Source organism: Mirounga angustirostris, unplaced genomic scaffold (genome assembly GCF_029215605.1).
Source record: "Mirounga angustirostris isolate CCGP_5_RB_7025 unplaced genomic scaffold, mMirAng1.0.hap1 SCAF_15, whole genome shotgun sequence".
Taxonomy (NCBI): Eukaryota; Metazoa; Chordata; class Mammalia; order Carnivora; family Phocidae; genus Mirounga; species Mirounga angustirostris.
Window position 1 is genome coordinate 28,547,011 of NW_026991723.1, and position 19,822 is coordinate 28,566,832.

General features: G+C 44.2%; 1 protein-coding gene and 1 pseudogene across 2 annotated transcripts; one reads left to right on the forward strand and one right to left on the reverse strand.

Annotated features, from left to right (window-relative positions):
• Positions 1–222: 222 nt before the first annotated feature.
• On the forward strand, positions 223–6,846 carry LOC123850248 (procathepsin L). Of its 2 annotated transcripts, XM_064578916.1 has the most exons (5): positions 223–348; positions 2,303–2,527; positions 3,207–3,369; positions 4,025–4,142; positions 4,621–6,846. In XM_064578916.1, the coding sequence occupies exons 1-5, from the start codon at positions 232–234 to the stop codon at positions 4,718–4,720; spliced, it is 723 nt and encodes a 240-aa protein (XP_064434986.1). In that variant the 5' UTR covers positions 223–231; the 3' UTR covers positions 4,721–6,846. The 2 variants fall into 2 exon arrangements, with proteins under 2 accessions (XP_064434986.1, XP_045739611.2); XM_045883655.3 differs by lacking the exon at positions 223–348 and having other exon boundaries at positions 2,357–2,527.
• A 3,250-nt stretch (positions 6,847–10,096) lies between these two features.
• LOC123849336 (putative ribosomal protein uL10-like) lies at positions 10,097–11,236 on the reverse strand (annotated as a pseudogene).
• Positions 11,237–19,822: the final 8,586 nt, after the last annotated feature.

A 19,822-nucleotide genomic window follows, 5' to 3' on the forward strand; every position in this document is an offset into this window, starting at 1 on the left:
GGCCTGTCAGTACATGGCCTGCTGCTGACCAGGACATTCCCATTATCACCAGGTACAGGTCAGATTTCAGCTGGGAGGAGGTTGAAACTGCGGTTAGCTTAGGTATTAGGTCTTGGTTTACTGACTTGGGACCTTTACCTAAGTGATGCCATGTGGGGCCTGTGGTTTTATTTTTGACAGGGCTCCAAAGACATAACCAAATGTGCCAGTGGTCCATTAGGAGCAGACTGGATGGCCTCTGGTCCTTGTAGTTACGAACATGCGCATCTTAGGTCAGCGGCCCTCTGGTTCTGTCTGACCCAACCCTGGAATGAAGCAAAATGGGACCAACGATCTACAGGGACAAAGGTACATTATCTTAACAAGGAAAAGACTTCACATTTTCGAAAAGTGAACATGCATACATAGGATTTCAATAGTAGAGATATGCATTAGAGATCATGGTCATTTGACCCCAGATGGCTACAACCCAGTGGAGCTGCAGGACGGATGTCCCAGAGCCGGTTTCGGGTGCATCTTCCTCACCTGCCAGTGAGGGCCACGTGGCTACTTTGCAGATGAAAAGGACCAGACACAGTGGGTTGGTGTGTCTTGGGCCCAAAAAAGGATGAAGGGTAAGCCCCCAGACATGAGTCCAGGCTTCAAAAACAGAACTAGGGCCTGAGAGGTAGCAGACAGGTGAGGGCATCCAGAGTGCCCAGCTCTTCGGTCAAACACCTTTCTGGAACTTGCTGTGAAGTTCCTGCGTAGAAGTGATTAACAATTACAATCAGCGGACTTCGTTTAAATAAAGATTTCTTTCAATAATGTGGGTGGGCATATTTGCAACGACGTAGATGGAACTGGAGGGTATTATGCTGAGCGAAATAAGTCAAAAAGAGAAAGACATGTATCATATGACCTCACTGATATGAGGAATTCTTAATCTCAGGAAACAAACTGAGGGTTGCTGGAGTGGAGGGGGGTGGGAGGGATGGGGTGACTGGGTGATAGACACTGAGGAGGGTATGTGCCCTGGTAAGCGCTGTGAATTGTGCAAGACTGTTGAATCTCAGATCTGTACCTCTGAAACAAATAATGCAATATATGTTAAGAAAAAAGAAAAAAGAAGAAGATAGCAAGAGGGGAAGAATGAAGGGGGGGAAATTGGAGGGGGAGACGAACCATGAGAGACGATGGACTCTGAAAAACAAACTGAGGGTTCTAGAGGGGAGGGGGGTGGGAGGATGGGTTAGCCTGGTGATGGGTATTAAAGAGGGCACGTTCTGCATGGAGCACTGGGTGTTATGCACAAACAATGAATCATGGAACACTACATCAAAAACTAATGATGTAATGTATGGGGATTAACATAACAATAAAAAATTAAAAAAAAATAATGTGGGTGGGCATGTGGGAGGGGGGTGGGAAATTTTCCTCCACCCTCTTAGGATCTCTGGCCTGGCCCAGGAATTAAACTGACATAAGGTAAATTCACAGGAAAAAAAGTGCACAAGTTTAATTCAGTTTTTATATGCACCTGGGAGCCTTCATGAGAGAAGAAAGACCCAAAGAAGTGACCAGAGCTGGAAGCTCCTATACATTCTAGACAGAGAAATGATAAATTTGTAGAGAAATGACAAGACAAAGGGCAGTAAGTTGTGGGGAAGGACGAGGAGATACCTGTGGGGGCAGGAGGCAGAAGGAAGGGAAGATCAGGGTTATTTGGGAAGTGTGTTTGCACAGATGCGGTTGGGTGTGGACTCCCGGCCCCTGGTGATCAGGATGTTCTCTTGCTGGTTCCTTTCTCAGGGGAGAACCCCTTTCTAGGGGGAAATGTTATGACCTGCTTTCGGAAAGGGGATGTCAGAGAGCCCTTTCTACCTCTGCTGCTTCTCATGTGCCCTCAGCTGAAAATAACCAGTATGCCAACACGGCATATTCTGGGGGAGCGTGTCCTGAACCCCTCCAGCCTCACCGATCAGTTAAATGTCTTAGGAACAAACCTGGGATTTCCGGGGGAAGAAGGAATTCTGCCTCAAGGCTGTGGCATAGGGTGTGTGTGTGTCTGTGTCTGTGTGTGTCTGTGTGTCTGTGTGTCTGTGTGGGTTAGGGGGCTTGAATCCTATTGGCTCTGTGTCTCTGGAGAATTCAGACTGATGCACAGCCCCATCTTAGAGACCCGCCCACCATCTCCCGTTTTCCTGCCTATCTTTCTCATGCCTGTTTCCCTTCTTTGCAGAAAAAAAAGCAGGTGATTAGATTTCACTACATTTTTAGTTTCATTCCAGTTTAGCCTGAGAGCTTTATCATTTGGTTTCAGGGTCAGTGTGCTTCTGGTTGGGCTTTTAGTGCAGCTGGTGCCCTCGAAGGACGGATGTTCCAGAAACCTGGCAAACTCGTGTCACTGAGTGAGCAGAACCTGCTGGACTGCTCTTGGTCTCAAGGCAACGAGGGCTGCTGTGGAGGCCTGATGGATTATGCCTTCCAGCACGTTCGGAACAACGGAGGCCTGGACTCAGAGGAATCTGATCCATATCGTGCACAGGTGAGTGGAGCTCCTCACCTGTTATCATTTCAGCTCTGCTCTCAGAGTTGTATGCTTTTGAAGAAAACGGATACCATATTTAATATTTGCATTTTAAATGGTGGACTCTACAGCTGTAAACTGTCAGAACCGTCATTAAACCATATTAGCCGGGTACAGCTCTCTGCCTAGATGGTTACCACGGGGCTGTTTTTATTTCTATGCTACAGGGAGATATGCACAGCGTTCTATATAGCTTACAGATTTCTCCCGAGTGAAAACATTCTTTTTTTTTTTTTAAAGATTTTATTTATTTGACAGAGAGAGAGAGAGCGAGAGCAGGAACACAAGCAGGGGGAGTGGAAGAGGGAGAAGCAGGCTTCCCGCCGAGCAGGGAGCCCGATGTGGGACTCGATCCCGGGACCCCGGGATCATGATCTGAGCCAAAGGCAGACGCTAAGGACTGAGCCACCCAGGCGCCCCGGGAGTGAAAACATTCTTAAGTACACGTAGACCCAGAATAATTCATCGAATACACACAAGGTAGTTTTTCAGTTTCAAAACAACCACCAGCATTTCAGCTCCTGGATGCGTTACGACAAATTGGCTTGGAAATCCCTTACCCGTAAGCTGTCTTGAACTCATGTTCCCCAGGAGGTGGATGGTAGCAATCAAGTCTCTTCCCCTTTCCATTTGAAAGGACGGATCCTGCGAATACACGCCGGAGTATTCTGCTGCCAGTGTCACTGGCCTCGTGAACATCCCTCAGCAGGGGGCGTCCCTTCTGGTGGCGGAGGCAGCTGTGGGGCCCGTCTCTGCCGCTGTCCCCGCAAGCCTGGATCCCTTCCGGGTCTATAAAGAAGGTAAGCATTTGTCTATGTAGAGATACAGGTAGGAAAATTGGAAAACCACACTAACATACAGCAAGAGTGACACTTTGGTATGCAGAATTCAATGTAGAATTTGGGGGGGGGGGTGGATTTAATGTAGTTGTTCATCCTGTACGCGTAATATTTCTGCCCGCCCTTTCCACTTGCCATGACTTGACCCAAATTCCCATGATTTTAAACACATTATAAGTATATTTAAATGGCTACATAATTTGATTGGTATAGCTCGCTTTACTTTTTTCCAATTGTTGGATCTTGAAAATTTTTAAAGAATGTTACTACTGAACTTAACACTGGAAAGAAGCCCTTGGCCCAAGTAATTTTGTGTTCTCTGATGTTTCCCTAGGCTCACGTCCTTTAAGGAGAATCATAAGGTTGTGGCAGGTGGTTTTTTATGTCTCTTGACTACTGTTTACAAAAGAGATTGTGACAATTTGTATTTCTGCTAGCATTAGATGAGGGCCTAAACTGCCAGTCTAGCTAAACAAAACCACCTGACTTTTAAATCTCATCTGGATTTATATCACGGTTAAATTTTGATACTTCTCCCTTACCGTGGTTGATAGGCTGGGTTACTATCACATGTCACATGGGAACCCTCACCCCAACATTGGATTTTACTTTCCAGGCATTTATTATGATCCAAACTGCAGCAGTGAAGACCTGGATCACGGTACTCTGGTGGTTGGCTATGGCTCTCAAGGAGAAGAACCCGAGAACCAAAAATACTGGATTGTCAAGAACAGGTATAAAAAGCCAAGAATACTTATCTTGGAAATCGAAAAGGATTTGGAATCAGTGTTTGGAGGCAGGTCCCCCAACTCTTGAGCACACTTCTGAAATCCCAGCAGGGTTTACCCCACTTAGCTGGAACACAGACATATTCACGTGATGACCACAGTAAGATACTATCTCAAGCTTGCTAGGGTCCTGCGATAGTTTTGGTACCATTGCATTTCTAAATTGGACTTTTTAAAAAAATTTCCGAACCACATCTGGCCCCAAGAGTTTCCTTTTCCTGCTCACGTTGCAGTTTTGTGAAAGGTCTGGGATAGAAGTATTGTGTGCTGGGTTAGAACGCACGCATGAACAGGAACGGCCTCTCCGGATTCTTCCGGAATCTGTGCTGGCCTCTGGCGCACTGCTCAGTATCAGGTGTGATTGTTCATGAAGAGAAATGTGTCGGATTGTTTGTAGTAATTGGCAAACGCTGTCTTCTTCCAGCGGGGGCAGGGACCGGGGCACGCAGGGCTACGTGCTGTTGGCCAAGGACCGGGACAACCAGTGTGGAATCGCCACCATGGCCCGCTTTCCTGTCGTGTGAGCTGAGGATGCAAAGAAGGCCTTGACTGGGGACAGAATGTCTGGAAAACGAATTTTATTTTAAAGCTGACCACACCTTACTGTGTGGCTGAAACACTTGAATCACCGAAGATCCCACTTATGATTTGATTCTGTGACTGTTCACACTGGAGACATCACTACTTCCTTACTCCCTGCTCTAATCAGTGTTGTGTGAGTCACTTGCTTCATGACTTTTGAATTTTCATGTTTTAAAAGGTTGCAGAAAGTTCCACCTTTTAAAATATGGGGCGCCTGGGTGGCTCCGTCAGTTAAACATCTGCTTTCGGCTCAGGTCATGATCTCTGGGTCTTGGGATCAAGCCCCATGTTGGGCTTCCTGCTCTGCAGAGAGTCTGCTTCTCTCTCTCTCTCTCTCCCTCTGCCCCTCCCCACCAATCTTTCTTTCTCTCTCAAATAAATAAATAAAATATTTTTTAAAATAAATAATAAATAATATTTACTTGCATATGCTGAGGTGTGATTCTTTCTGTTTTCTTAAGATTTTATTTATTTGAGAAAGAGAGAGAGAGAGCATTAGTGGGGGGAGGGGCAGAGAGAGAAGCAGGCTCTCCCACTGAGCAGGGAGCCTGATGCACGGCTCTATCCCAGGGCTCTGAGATCATGACCTGAGCTGAATTCAGATGCTTAACCCACTGAGCTACCCAGGCACCCCTTTCTGTTTTTAATACACAAACTTCTTTATAGTTAAAAATGTAATGGTCTGTAGGGAGGAAGAAATCATCTTATTTCCTCTAAAATTCTTCCAACTGGTTTGAGAATTTAATTGACATGAGACAGATTAATGGGAGAAAAAAAACCCACGAAGTTTTATTACGCAGGCACAGAGGGCCAAAGAAATGACCAAGGAAGGCAGAGTTGTTTTGTTTGTTTTGGCAGATGTTATAAATTTTAAACAAAGACAATAATGTGTGAGAAATTGACAGGATAGAGAAAACAGATGTGTGAGAGCTTTAAATCGCAGGAATTCTAAGTGGAATTTGGGCTGAGGTTGTAGATTAGTAAAAAAGCCACAAGGTTTGTTTCTATGGCTTTCTGAGCTTTGAAGTCCCATCTGTGCTGCTAAGGATGTGTTTTTACTTCGTAGTACAGGGAGGGTACCTCTCATATGGGAGACACGTTTCCTGCTTTCGGGGGACAGAGGACAGTCTGGGTGTCCTCGCACCAGCTCTTTCCCAAGTAGCTTCGATTCTAGATAATCAACGTACCATTGTGGCACATTTTGGGATGTCCTCTCTGGACCCCACAGTTTTAGAGTTTCTCTAAAACTCTCCTGGACGTTTTATAGACTACTAGCTGAGCTGGTGACTGTGGAGAGAGAAATCCCGTTAGTAAATGAGTGGTAAGAAATCTGCAAACAGTGAAGAGAGCATAGATTAGAATGAGGGTGAATAAAAGGGGTACAGGCTTCCAGTTATGGAGAATAAGTCACAGGAATAAAAGGCACAGCATAGGGAATATCGCCGATGGTGCTGTAAGTGCGTTGTACTCGTACCGTGAGACTGACAAACAAGAGCTACCCCTGTGGTGAGCATAGCTTACTGTGTAGGGTTGGCAGATTACTGTGTTGTGCACCTGAAACTAATGTAACATTGGGTGTCATCTATACTCAAAACATTTGGGGGGGAAAAAAAGGCATGAGGATGAATAAACAGAAAAGAACACATTTCCCCACACCTCATGGAACCAGTCCCACAACCCTCGAAACAGACCAGCCCAATCAAATGTCTGTGTTTCATTTATCTGTTGGAAAATATTAGTCCTTTTTTTTAAAAAAAAAAAAACAGATTTAAGTTAGATATTGTGTGTCTCACGGGTTTACCTAAAAGCAACATTTTTCACTGATGATTGGGCAAGCGCCCCTGCTGGGAAGACCCTGTCCTAGGACGTGATGATTTGGAGATTCGGATTCCCGCAGAGGCTGTTACCTCCTGACTGGAGTATTCTCAAAGCTAGCATAGTGGTACTGAACCTCGTTCCATTACCAGAGAGAGTTTTAGGATTGCCTTTTCTAATTCACAATCTCTGAAACTTGGGAATAAGATCCTTAATGCTGAAAAGAACTTGGAATTCTGATACATCAGCAGATTTTCTATGATTTTTCAACAGGCATGTTTGTGTGGCACAATGAACAAGTGTAATTTGGCGGGCATTTAGGGTGGAGTGCTTGGTCCCAGAGGAGTCAGGGATCCAAGTCCATATGGTCGTGACCATTCAGGTGGGACCCCTTTCTATGCTTTTGCTGCCACATGAAATAAAAAGACCAGCGTGGTTTATAGACAAGGTTAGGTTGGAACCTGTGATTTTCAAAGTCTGGGGTGTTCCATGACCTTTGCCATTGCTGGTGTTAATGTCCTTACATCTCCATTTTTCTTGTGATCCTGTCAGTCTGTGAGAGCAGAACAAGCTGCAAAATAGCTGATGTAAGAGGCTTGTGGTTTGGCTCTGGCGGCTGGGAAGTTTAGTTTAGTCACCCAGCCACGTAAGCCCAGATTTTTGGTCCACATTTTTGGGTGGTCTGCCTTTGATCAGTATAGTTTCTTCCTCTGAAATTTTCCTGGGAGTTTCACACATTCAAAGTTGAGCTGATAGATTGTTTCATCCCCTTGAACCAGTCTCTTAGTTCTGACAGTGGGTCAGTTCAGTCAAATTCACTTCAGGAGGAGGTGAATCAGGTGTGTTCTCAGTTAGGCCTCTGCTTCAAATGATAGGTAATAAGAGGCAATTCAGGGGCGCCTGGGTGGCTCAGGCAGTCGAGCATCCTACTCAGTTTTGGCTCAGGTCATGATCTCAGGGTCCTAGAATGGAGCCCCATGTCAGGCTCCATGCTCAGCAGGGAGTCTGCTTGAGATGCTCTCTCTCCCTCTGCCCCTCCCCCCGTTTGCTGTCTCTGTCTCTCTAAAATAAATGAATAAATCTTTAAAAAACAAAAAAGTGTCAATCCTATGGCAATAAAAGCAAAATAGTGGTTAATGAGTGGGTCAAATTATAAACCAGTTTCTGAGTTCTGAGGGTAGCCAGTTGAGAGAATTTCTAGATGTTGCTCTTAAAGCATCTTTAGACAGAGGAAGAGTAGGTAATGGCAGTCTGACAGATTTTCTTGGCTTGTAATTTGAGTGTCCCTGGTGATTTTCTTTTTAAGATTTATTTATTTATTTATTTATTTATTTATTTATTTGAGAGACAGAGAGAGCACAAGCAGGGGGAGAGACAGAAGCAGAGGGAGACGGAGAAGCTGACTCCCCACTGAGCTGGGAGACGGACATGGGACTCGGTCCCAGGACCTGGAGATCATGACCTGAGCTTAACCATCTGAGCCACCCAGGCGCCCCTCTCTGGTGATTTTTTGAGTGGCCCAGAGAGAAACAGGCACGAAGACTGTCTATACATGAGCTGTTGTGGTGATTTCTCTGAGGTGTCCATCAAGTTGTTCGTATGCAATTTGCAGGGCTTCAGGAAAAAGGGTACATTTAGTGATCCAATGATTCCAAGTCAAAAGGGTGGGGAAAAGGGCGCCTGGGTGGCTCAGTTGGTTAAGCGACTGCCTTTGGCTCAGGTCATGATCCTGGAGTCCCGGGATCGAGTCCCGCATCGGGCTCCCTGCTCGGCAGGGAGTCTGCTTCTCCCTCTGACCCTCCTCCCTCTCATGCTGTCTGTCTCTCATTCTCTCTGTCTCAAATAAATAAAATCTTTAAAAAAAAAAAAAAAGGGGTGGGAAAAAGTGGAAAACATCAGTTTGGAGAATTGTAGCCAGGCTTTGGAGGAAACTAGAAGAAATTAGGATCTAGTCCCGTTTATAGTGAACTCTGTTAGAATCTAATATCCACAAGGGTGTGTTATTGAAACATAATTTTTCTCTCTATAATCACCCCCATTTTTACCAAGGACAGCCAAATTAAGACTAATTTATTTGCGAAATCGAGTTGTTGTTGCTGTTTTTGTTTTTTTCACTTGGCCTGATTATCAAATTGCTGTAAGTCATAGCTTAAGAGAAAAGTTTCCTAAGATTCCTTACTAATTAAAGCTCCCAAACATCGGTTTTCTTTATCCTGTTAATTCATCATGAATTTCTGTCTCTTTGTCTACAGTGTATAAAAGCTGCCTGCCTTGCTTATAGACTCAGATATAAGTTTTGGACTGTTTTTCCAAGGGGCTTTATTGGCTCCATAAAGTCTGCCTGAGTTCCTTAGAGCAGTCTAGTCCTATCTGAGTCTGTGCATGTCCCCTCTCAAATATGACATTTCAGTCAAAGCCTTGGTAATATAACCAGTGTTTCCAATTGTGTCCTGTTACAAGGAGAGCAGATTCTTATTAAATTTATGCAAATAAACATATCATCATGAAAATATAAGTATACTCCCTGAAAGTTTTAAAATTCTGGACAGAACAGGTAGGGAGGAAAAGATAAATGTTCCAGTTTTTTCACAAAGGTATATTTTATCCAATTGTTGTAAGTTATAGCTTAAAAGAAAATAGCTTCTTTAATACTGGAAAAAGGCATTTAATAAATCAACAGTGTCTCAAACAAAAATTTTATAAAAATTATAATCATCCTCCATTCATTGAGTTCCAAATGATTAATTCTTGTTTTGCTTGAATCCAAATCTCCCAGTAGCTCCAGAAATTCTTACCCAGTTCAGTTTTATGGTCTTAAGTTTATCAGAAACCTATATTCAAGAGTTCTTTCCATCAGTCTCACTGTAGATGAAGCACATTTGCAGAAAGCTTTGCAAAAGCATCTGAGTAAACCTATAACTGCCTGTAAATTATAAAAGACTTAAAAACGGCCATGCTTAAAGACCTGATGAGAGATCATTACAATGTAATTTACAAAGAAATTGGTTATTTCTATGACACACAACAGTTCAAGGTAGTAATACATCAGGACATATCAGATTTCTAGGAGTTTCATACAACTTCTAGAACACTCATTTTAATAACATATTTCTATATAAATATAATCTAAGAGTGCTTAATATCACTTATTTGACACTGCTTCCTATGTAATTTAACATGCCAAATAAGCCTTATTAGTGTAATATCTTCCTTTTTTTATAAAGTGGCCAAATCTCTTGAAAATGTTGCACAGATCCTCTGGAATATTTTAGTTACATTGTAGTCAAATACTTCATTTTAGAATTAGATTTTGGAAAGTTTGTGTTAAAAAAATCAAAATATTTGAACATCTGATTAAATATGATCGTAGATCATTAAGCAACGATATTTATCTATTCAACTGAAGGGAAAATAAAAGGTTGTTTTGGTTTTTTTAAGAAAAGTAAGTTTTTATTCCCCTGTTTCACAAATAAAGTGGGCTGGATCGGTTGCTTTTTTGGTGATTAGTCAAAGAGACCAAATCCCATATCCTCGTCCCACTCTTCTGAATCTTCCTTTGCTTCCACCTTGGCTGTGGCCATGGCAGCCACGGGAGCGGTAGCCACGAATGCAGGTGGATCAGCCAAGAAGGCCTTGACCTTTTTAGCAAGTGGAAGGTGTGATCAGTCTCCACAGGCAACGCCAGGACCTCCTTGTATCTGTTGATGGTAGAATGGGGCACTGATACAACAGTCGGGTAACCTATCTGCAAGACATCCTCGGGCAACCCTGCAGATGCCCTCCGGGAAGCGAGAATGCATTTGCCTCTGTGATGTCAAGCCCTTCAGGGTTGTAAAGCCACTGTAGTGCAACACCTGCTGGACGACCAGCCCGAAGGACAAGGGGAAGATGTTCAGCTTATTCAGCTGTGTGGCTTCGCTGGCTCCCACTCTGTCTCCAGTCTTAATCAGCTGCACCTCACTCAGGATTTCAGTGGTGCCCCTGGAGATTCTAGTGGTGATGTCTAAAGTCTGGAAGTAGGAGGCCTTCTCAGGCCCCCAGGCTGGCATCGCGACTTTACTGGGACTATGGCACCGGTATCAGCGGCAGCTGGCACCTTATTGATCAAGAGCATGTCCCTGATCTCAGTGAGGTCCTCCTTGGTGAACACGAAGCCCACATTCACCCAGATATGAGGCACTAGTTTCTCGAGAGCTGGGTTGTTCTCTCTGGATGCCCTCAGATGGCCTTGAACGTCATGGTGTTCTTGCCCTCAGCACCACAATCTTCCCGTGGAGGGACATGCAGATCTGCTGTGTCTTCTTGGAACCCATGTTGTCGGCTCCACAGTGGAGCATTTGGATGATCATCCAAAAGTTGGATGATCTTAAGGAAGTAGTTGAACTTCCAGGTCGTGCTGTCTTCCTTGGGCATCATGGCCGAGCATCAGGGATGGGCTTGCAGGGTTGAAAGATGATGTTCCTCTCACAGGGACGCCTGGAGAGAGGAGGGCCAACAATAAAACATTTTAAAGGCAAATGCAGAAGGTTACACAGTTGTGAACAAAATTCAGCTCTTTTAATATTAAGACTCAGGTTTCTTGAATAATCTGATGAAGACAAAGCATTAAAAGTTTGTATATCTAGGCCATTGGCCTTTACATTAAATGTAAGGAAAAACTTTGTTTTTAATTTTTTGTAATAAGCAAACCAACAATCTAAGAAAATTTTTTGTCTGTAAAAAGAGAAAAAACCTAAGTTCTAATTTTGCATCAGTATACTTTTGGTATTAAAACTCATTCTTTAATAAAATCTTAAGTAAAATCTATTTTGGCATGGCTTGTAAGAATCCAGGCAGGTTTCTCTTTTGTTCTGATGGCAACACCTCATAAGGTCCTTCCCAGGGAGGTGACAGCATATGCTTTTTTCCAAAGACCTTGATGTCTACTTGGTCTTCTGGCTGAAATGTGTGGCAAGCCTCATCAGTTGGTGGAGGCCATGCCTCTTTTACCTGTTGGTGATGTGCTTCAGGTAGATGAGGTATTCCTTGTCTAGAGTTAGTCATAGCATCACATTTTTCACTTACTCCGTGAATGGAAGGTTTAGAGATGCCAGTAGGCTTTGACGACCAAACACTATTTCAAAAGGGGTTGATCCATGTCTCCTACTTGGAGTATTCTGGATCTTAATAAGGGTCAGAGGCAATGTCGTTGGCCATTCATGCTTAATTTCTTGGTATTTCCCTACAGTCCTTCTTATGTCTAGATTTTTACGTTCCATTTGCCCGGATGATTGAGGATGATATAGGGCATGAAGTTTTAACGTGTACCCGAGAGTTTTTGCAAGCAAGTGGTTTATCTCTGCTATCCAATGAGTTCCTTTTTTCTGACTCAATCCATAAAGGAATGGCAAAACGAGGAATGGTCTCAGGTATTAATTTCTTTACTACTGTTGTGGCATGAGCACATCTAGTCAGAGAGCATCAGCCTATCCACTAAGCATACAGACAATGACCAAACAGTGAGAATAGCCCAAGGCTAGGGGCAAATCTATAAAATCCATCTGAAGTGCCTGAAGGTAGTGTGGGCCTAGGAGGACTTCTTGGGGTATGCTAATTACTTCTAGGAATTTGCTGACATTTACAAGTAGTGCCCTGGGAAATAATTTGGTCAGGAATGTTGTAGATGCTACGGCAATTGTCTTTTAGTTCCTTAATTATCTTTACAGATGTGTCCAATTTGTAGGGAGATAAGTACAGGCCAAATGGTTAAAAAAAAAGGGTGCTCTAGGAAGTCCATTTGACCCACTATATAATCCATCTGATAGTTGTTTAACACCCTTTTGTATCCAACTGTCCCTGGTAGACTATGGGGCATTTGCCGGGTAATTAATACTGTCAGTTGGGGATAAAGGTAGGGTTAGCAACTGAGTGGAGAAAGGATCAGGAGATCTATTTGGGGTGCATTCTTAGCAGGTCTGTCAGCCATATCATTTTCTAAAGATATAACATCAGATTTCTTAGTATGGGCTGAGCAGTGAAGAATGACGATTTTAGAAGGAGGGTGAATAGCTGTAATAGGTTAGCAATTATAATTCCATTAGCAATGGAAGTAAGATGATGGAGGGTTAGTTAAAAGAGCTTGTTTGTGGGACACCTGGGTGGTTCAGTCATTAAGCGTCTGCTTTTAGCTCAGGTCATGATCCTGGGGTCCTGGGTTCGAGCCCCACATCGGGCTCCCTGCTCTGCGGGAAGCCTGCTTCTCCCTCTCCCACTCCCCCTGCTTGTGTTCCCTCTCTCGCTGTGTCTCTCTCTGTCAAATAAATAAATAAAATCTTAAAAAAAAAAAAAAGAGCTTGTTTGTAAGGGGTCTGTCGCCATGTAGAGAGGTGCTGTGTTTTATGAACGTGTAAGAGAGCAGGCACCGTGTGGGGACACACAGGGGACTAGGGGAGCTTAATGTCAGAGTGCTGGCTTTGTCAATCAAGGCGGCAGCTGTGGCCACCACAAATAAGCATGGGGGCATACCAGAAGTCGGAGGGTCTGGTGGGCACGAGAAATATGCTACTGCTGTATCCGAGAGGCACAGGGCTGTCCCAGAATGCAGGCAGCAATTCCAGTACTTTCATGACAGTATAAACAAAACGGCTTGTCAAAATTAGGTAAGCTAAGAGCTGGGGGTGTGGACAGAGCCAGTTTTAAAGCTTCAAAGGAGGTGAATGCATCTGGAATCCAGGAAATAGGCTCTGAATTGATACCTGATTGAAGAGCATACAAAGGTTGATCAAAAATTGCAAAATTAGGAACTCTTTAGAGGCAGGAGCCAGCTTCCCCTAAAAATTTACATAACTGTGTTTTCATTTTGGGGAGAGGGATGGACAAAATTGACACAAGATTTGGAGTGAGATTTTGAAAGCCCTGAGACATCTCCTAAATGGGTAACATCATCCTAAACAGATAACAGTTGTTTTCACTCTTTGAAGTTTGGATGTATCGGCTTTATGGCCTCATTCAGCTAGTGCCTTTAGAGAATGAAGGAGTGCACAACAGCTCCCTGCTTGGTTTAATTACAGACTAAAAGTTCATTATACATTGTACCAGAGGGAGCCTTGGGTAAAGGTTATAGCATCTAGGTGGGCTTTAAGGACTTGCTCAAATATTGAGGAAGACTCATAATATTCCTTGGGGTATGCAAATCCAGGTTAATTGTCTCCCTTTATTTTATTTTTTAATTTAAATTTTAGTAAGTTAACATACAGTGCAATATTAGTTTCTGAAGCAGAAGTCAATGATTCATCACTTACCTACAACACCTAATGCTCATAATCACAAGTGTCCTCCTTAATCTCCATTACCCATCTAGCCCATCCCTCACCCACCTCCCTCCATCAACCCTCAATTTGTTCTCTATCATTAAGAATCTCTTATGGCTTGTTTCCCTCTCTCCTCCCCCCACTTCCTGTATGTTCATCTGTTTTCTTTCTTAAATTCCACATATGCGTGAAATCATATGGTACTTGTCTTCCTCTGACTGACCTATTTCATTTAGCATAATACCCTCTAGTTCCATCCACATCATTGCAAATGGCAAGATTTCATTCTTTTTGATGGCTGAGTAATATTCCATTGTGTATATATACCACCTCTTCTTTATCCACTCATCAGTCAATGGACATTTGGGCTCTCTCCATAATTTGGCTATTATTGACAGTGCTGCTATAAACAGCAGGGTGCATGTACTCTTCGAATCTGTACTTTAATATCCTTTGGATAAATACCTAGTAGAGCAATTGCTAAGTCATAGGGTAGTTCTATTTTTAACTTTTTGAGGAACCTCCATACTGTTTTCCAGAGTGGCTACACCAGTTTGAATTCCCACCAACAGTGCATGAGGGTTCCCCTTTCTCTGCATCCTCACCAACACCTGTTGTTTCCTGTGCTGTTAATTTTAGCCATTCTGACAGGTATGAGGTGGTATCTCATCATCGTTTTGATTTGTATTTCCCTGCTGATGACTGATGCTGAGCATCTTTTCGTGTGTCTGTTAGCCATCTGGATGTCTTCTTTGGAAAAATGTCTGTTCATGTCTTCTGCCCATTTCTCAACTGAATTATTGTTTTTGGATGTTGAGTTTGATAAATTCTTTATAGATTTCAGTAATTGTTTCTCTTTAAATGTGAATGCACAAGAAACCAGGGGTCGGGGTGCAGTGGGATTGAAAAGAAAGCTGCACAGAGGTCATTTCTGTAAACCAGGTTGCATCAGCAGGAACAATGAAGAATATCAGCTGGATTGGGAACCACAGGGTACAGAGGAATTATGAAAAGATTAGGGTCCTTAGGTCCTATACATTGATGGATTTGGTTTCCCTCTGAGTCAAATTTGCCTTCTTTCTTTGTGGGCAAGATTGAGGTGTCACAAGGTGGGGTGGTAAAGACAAGGATGTTGTGTTTCAGGAGAGACTCTATTACAGGGTTAATCCCTTGCTCTGAGTCTCTGGAGAGAGGGTGTTGAGCCACTGAGGGAGAGGGTGGGCTCCTCTCCCAAGAAATACACACAGGCCCCCACTTCCTAACAGCCCAACTTCATTCACGTGTGTAGCCCAAAGACTGATGGGGGCATCTCTCAAAGATCCATCCTCTTCAGAGGAATTTATATCAGGATGAGCTTCCAGTAAAGAAAGTAGGAAACTTGGGGCTTGGCCTGAAGGTAAGGAAACAAAAATGCCTTTTTATTGCAATTTATAGTAGTATTAACAGTAGATAACAAATCTTTACCAACAAGGTTGGCTGGACAGTAGCCAGGCCTGGTGAGTGTGAAGAGGGCCTGAAGATACTGGGCTGGGTGGGGACTCAGGCAGTAAGATGGGTCCCTGAGACTCCACAGGCTGCAGAGAATCAGGGGGGACAGGGAGAGGTAACTTCTCTGAGCAGACAGGAGAGGAAGTTGCACCAACATCCATCAAGAAACCCAGTTCCTGAGCCTCTGTTTGAAGTTTCATGGTAGGCTCCCGGTGTGACGGAGTCCTGGCTGACCCTGTCATTGAAGGGGCAACTGTCCCTCAGGAGAAAGATGAATTTTTTCAGAGTTATGGGACTGAGGGGCATTGTTTCTTAGACTTTCCTTTTTCTTAAGTGCAGGATCATTTCTCTTCCCATGACCTGGTTTTTTTTTGCAATAACAGGGAGACCTCTGAGGGAGCTTTAAGTCATCCTCAGGAATGCTTTTGCCTTTCCAAAGATTCAGGTTGTAAAGCAAGAGTTGTTGTTTTTCATTCCTTTTTTTCATTGGCTTTCTTGCAAGCTATTTTCAAAGAACCAGGTGGCTGCCTCCCTTGTTACTACTCAGAGGTTATCCTGTCCAACCGACCACACTACTGTGGATTTGTTTTTTTAATATCAGGGAGAAATTTTCCCACTGAAGCAGAAATTAGAAGATTTCTATGTTCTGGGGCTCCCAGCTTGAAAACAGTGTACCTTTAAAAGTTTGTATAAAATGCTTCACAAATGCGTTCCTCAATATTTCAAACTTAGACCAACTCACTTGGGAAGAACAGGCCTCCTCCATTGTTCCTATTAACCCTTGAACACTTGAGCCACGTCCTGGTGATTCCCCCGAGGGCCAGACAGAGGCTCCAGGCCTCTCTTTCCCCTGTGAGGGGGGCCATTGGGCCTGCCCAGTAACCACCATATACTCATGGACTGGAAAGTTTCCCCTCAGTGAAGGTCTCTGTGAGTTGGGTTGTAAAAACTTCTAAATCGGACAGGATCCTCTGAGAGCAGAAATAAAGGGACTTTATAATTTAAGAGGTCTGTTGCTATCCAGGAGATATGAATTCCTTGCGATGGGGGTCCAGGCAACACTCATCAAGGACAGCACATAGGAATGCCTGAGAATGGTGGAGCTTGATGACAAATCCCTGAGAAGATGAGGAATTATCAGGCCCGCAAAACGAGCTTCATTGCCCTTCTTGGGGGCTCCTGCTAGATTTACTGACATTCAGCATTTACGTGAGTAAACTGTATCTCCCCAGCCAGGAGATCAGGCTGAGGTACTCTCTATCAATCTTGTAAAGAAAGAATAGTTAGAATAACAGCTGGCCATTTCAGGTTTTTTCTGGGAAAGTTGGAGTTTTAGGATTGAAGGAGACTGGCTGAGGAGCTGGGGCTGGGTTTTGACGGGAAAGGTTTCAGACCAGGGGCCCAGAGATCCAAACAGCCTTCTGGAGGGTCGGGGACAGTGAGTTGGGGACGAAGGGGAATATAAGAAGGGGGATGTATGTCAGATGCGGTTTTTAATTCTCGTTCTAAGTCTGATTATTTTTCTTTTGTTAAGAGAGTCCCTGAGGCTAGTTCTTAGACTTGTTCATGTTTTCCTTTCATTTTGATCCTCCCATAAATAGCGATAAGGCAGCTGCTAGGAAGGAGAGCTCTCTGAGAAATGTTCTAAATATAGATGTTTCTCAAATTTGAAAGATCTCCGTCTGCTACTAATGAGTGGGATCATCGTTAGTATATTTATTCTAATAGTGACTCAATCCACTAAGCCTCTTTATGAAAGGACTCCAAGGCAATGAGACAACTTCCCAGGCTTAGAATAAATATTTACCATGGATGCAAGAGACATCTTGCATGGTGGTGGAAGGGGGAGGGGTCCTAATTTAAAACTTTATGGGGTCCTAGTCATAGAGGGGTCTCCACAGTTTTGTGAGTTTTGCCATCAGGAACTCTACTGGGTTCTCAAAGTGAGTATCTGGAAAAAGAAAAAAAAAGTCTCCTCCTACTTCCGGCAAACCTACTCCGGTCTTCTTTGAATAAGGAAATAAATACCTTCCCTAGTTTTACACAAAGGCATTCTTCACATCATAGTAGAAAATATGGAAGGAAATAAATATACTGGCTCCATGTTAAGGCCTTTTGCTTCCTCCTAACCTGGTGACAACACATTCTTTACTCTCCGGATTCACTTTCATGTCATGTAATCTAATCACCTCCTTTTTTCTCCAGAAGGAAAAGAAAAAAACAAGACAACAATATGGAGGAAAGTGGGAGATGGTGGATGGGTCTATTAAGTGAGTCTGTGTATCAGTCTGAGTTCTCCGGAGAATCAGCCACTAGGGTCCACACACAGACACACAAACTGAGACACAGACACACACAACGATGTCATGATTTTGAGGCTGAATGCCTTCTTCCTTAGAAACCCCAGGTTTGCTCCTAAGACATTTAACTGATCGGTGAGGCTGGAGGGGTTCAGGACACACTCCCCCAGAATATGCCACATTGGCATACTGGTTATTTTGAGAAGCAGCAGAGGTAGAAAGGGCTCTCTGACATCCCCTTTCCGAAAGCAGGTCATAACATTTCCCCCTAGAAAGGGGTTCTCCCCTGAGAAAGGAACCAGCAAGAGAACATCCTGATCACCAGGGGCCGGGAGTCCACACCCAACTGCATCTGTGCAAACACACTTCCCAAATAACCCTGATCTTCCCTTCCTTCTGCCTCCTGTCCCCACAGGTATCTCCTCGTCCTTCCCCACAACTTACTGCCCTTTGTCTTGTCATTTCTCTACAAATTTATTATTTCTCTGTCTAGAATGTATAGGAGCTTCCAGCTCTGGTCACTTCCTTGGGTCTTTCTTCTCTCATGAAGGCTCCCAGGTGCATATAAAAACTGAATTAAACTTGTGTGCTTTTTTCCTGTGAATTTACCTTATGTCAGTTTAATTCCTGGGCCAGGCCAGAGATCCTAAGAGGGTGGAGGAGAATTTCCCACCCCCCTCCCACATGCCCACCCTTTCATCGAGAGAAATCTTTATCTGAAGTCAACTGGTTATCAGTTTTAATCACTTCTACACAGGGACTTCACAGCAAGCTCCAGAATGATGTTTGACCAAAGAGCTGGGCACCATAGCCGCCCTAAGCTGACATCACAGTCTGAAGTACACACAGGGAAAGCTGACCAAGCTATACTATTGGGTGAAACAGGCATTTTACAAACGGATGATGTGGTGCAACTTTTGTGAACTGAAGGGGGAAAAAAGCACAAAACAAATGACGTGTGTTCTTAGGTAAAGGCAAAGGAACAAGACTACCAGTTGGCCTGCGTTCATGGCCGTGGTTTCTCCCCTCAGGCAGGGGAATGTTGATTGGAGGAATCGAGAACCAAAAGGGGACTCTACTTTATCTCCGCTGCTTGACTCTTAACACTACAAGAAGGTACTCACATGTAAGTTGTGTACGTCATCTATTATTTCAGGCGGGCAGCAGATTTTGTTGTCTCCTCTGGGCCAGGTCCTGTCTGGGTGCTGAGGAGAGAGGTGAACAAAAAATCCCTGATCTCGGGGTGGATTCAGTGGTGCGTACGTCAGCTGGAGGCAACGCTATGGGAAAACAAAGCAGGGAAGGGGAGAGGAGGACCAGGAGGGGTTGTGTTTATTCTAATTCTAGGCAAGGGCAGGCTTCTCCGAGGGGGAGACCTTGCAGCCAAGGTCAGACGGAGGGAGGAGCCTTGTACACACGTGGCGGAAAGCCTCACAGGGAAGCAATGGAAAATACATAAAAGGACATTGAAACTGAAAGAATAATTCTAAACATTACAAAATACTATATACAAGATTTCAAGCGTACTTCTTTTAGGACCTCATGGAACGGTCCCACCCGCCCTGGAGAGGTGGGAAGGTGAGGCGGAAGGACAGGCCCCACCAGCTAATGGTTGACTCCACCAGAGACTGTTTTCTGGAGCTTCCCTAACCAAAGAGCTTCTCAGGCACAAGAGGGCTCTTTGGCTGGAAACGAAGCTCCTGTCCCCGGAAGCTTTATTCGCCCCGCAAGTGAGGCTGACACCCGGACAGGGTGACCATCATGTGACCAAGGCTCCCAGACTTCCAGGGACAAGGCAGATGGGGGCCCAGGAAGGGCAGACCAGGATCACCTGCCTGCACTTGAGCCACCAAAGAAGAACAAAACCTGCCCCAGGAGTCGGAGGGAGCCCAGAAGCCAGGGGGCAGCCCTGGAGCGGGTGACTTGTCCCCACAGGTCAGGACTTCAGTGACAAAAGGCCAACAGCCCACTACGAGGAGGGGTCTGGTGCCACGACGAAGACTTGTGTGGTCTCCTGAGTCTCCTCCATATCTTCCTTCTGCTCTTTCCTTCTTCACAGAGAAAAACAGGGAATATCTGATGTCATCGAGGGAAGGTGACACCAAAGGGTCAAAAAAGGTGCGAATCATCACAAGTGAAATAAAAAGAGAAG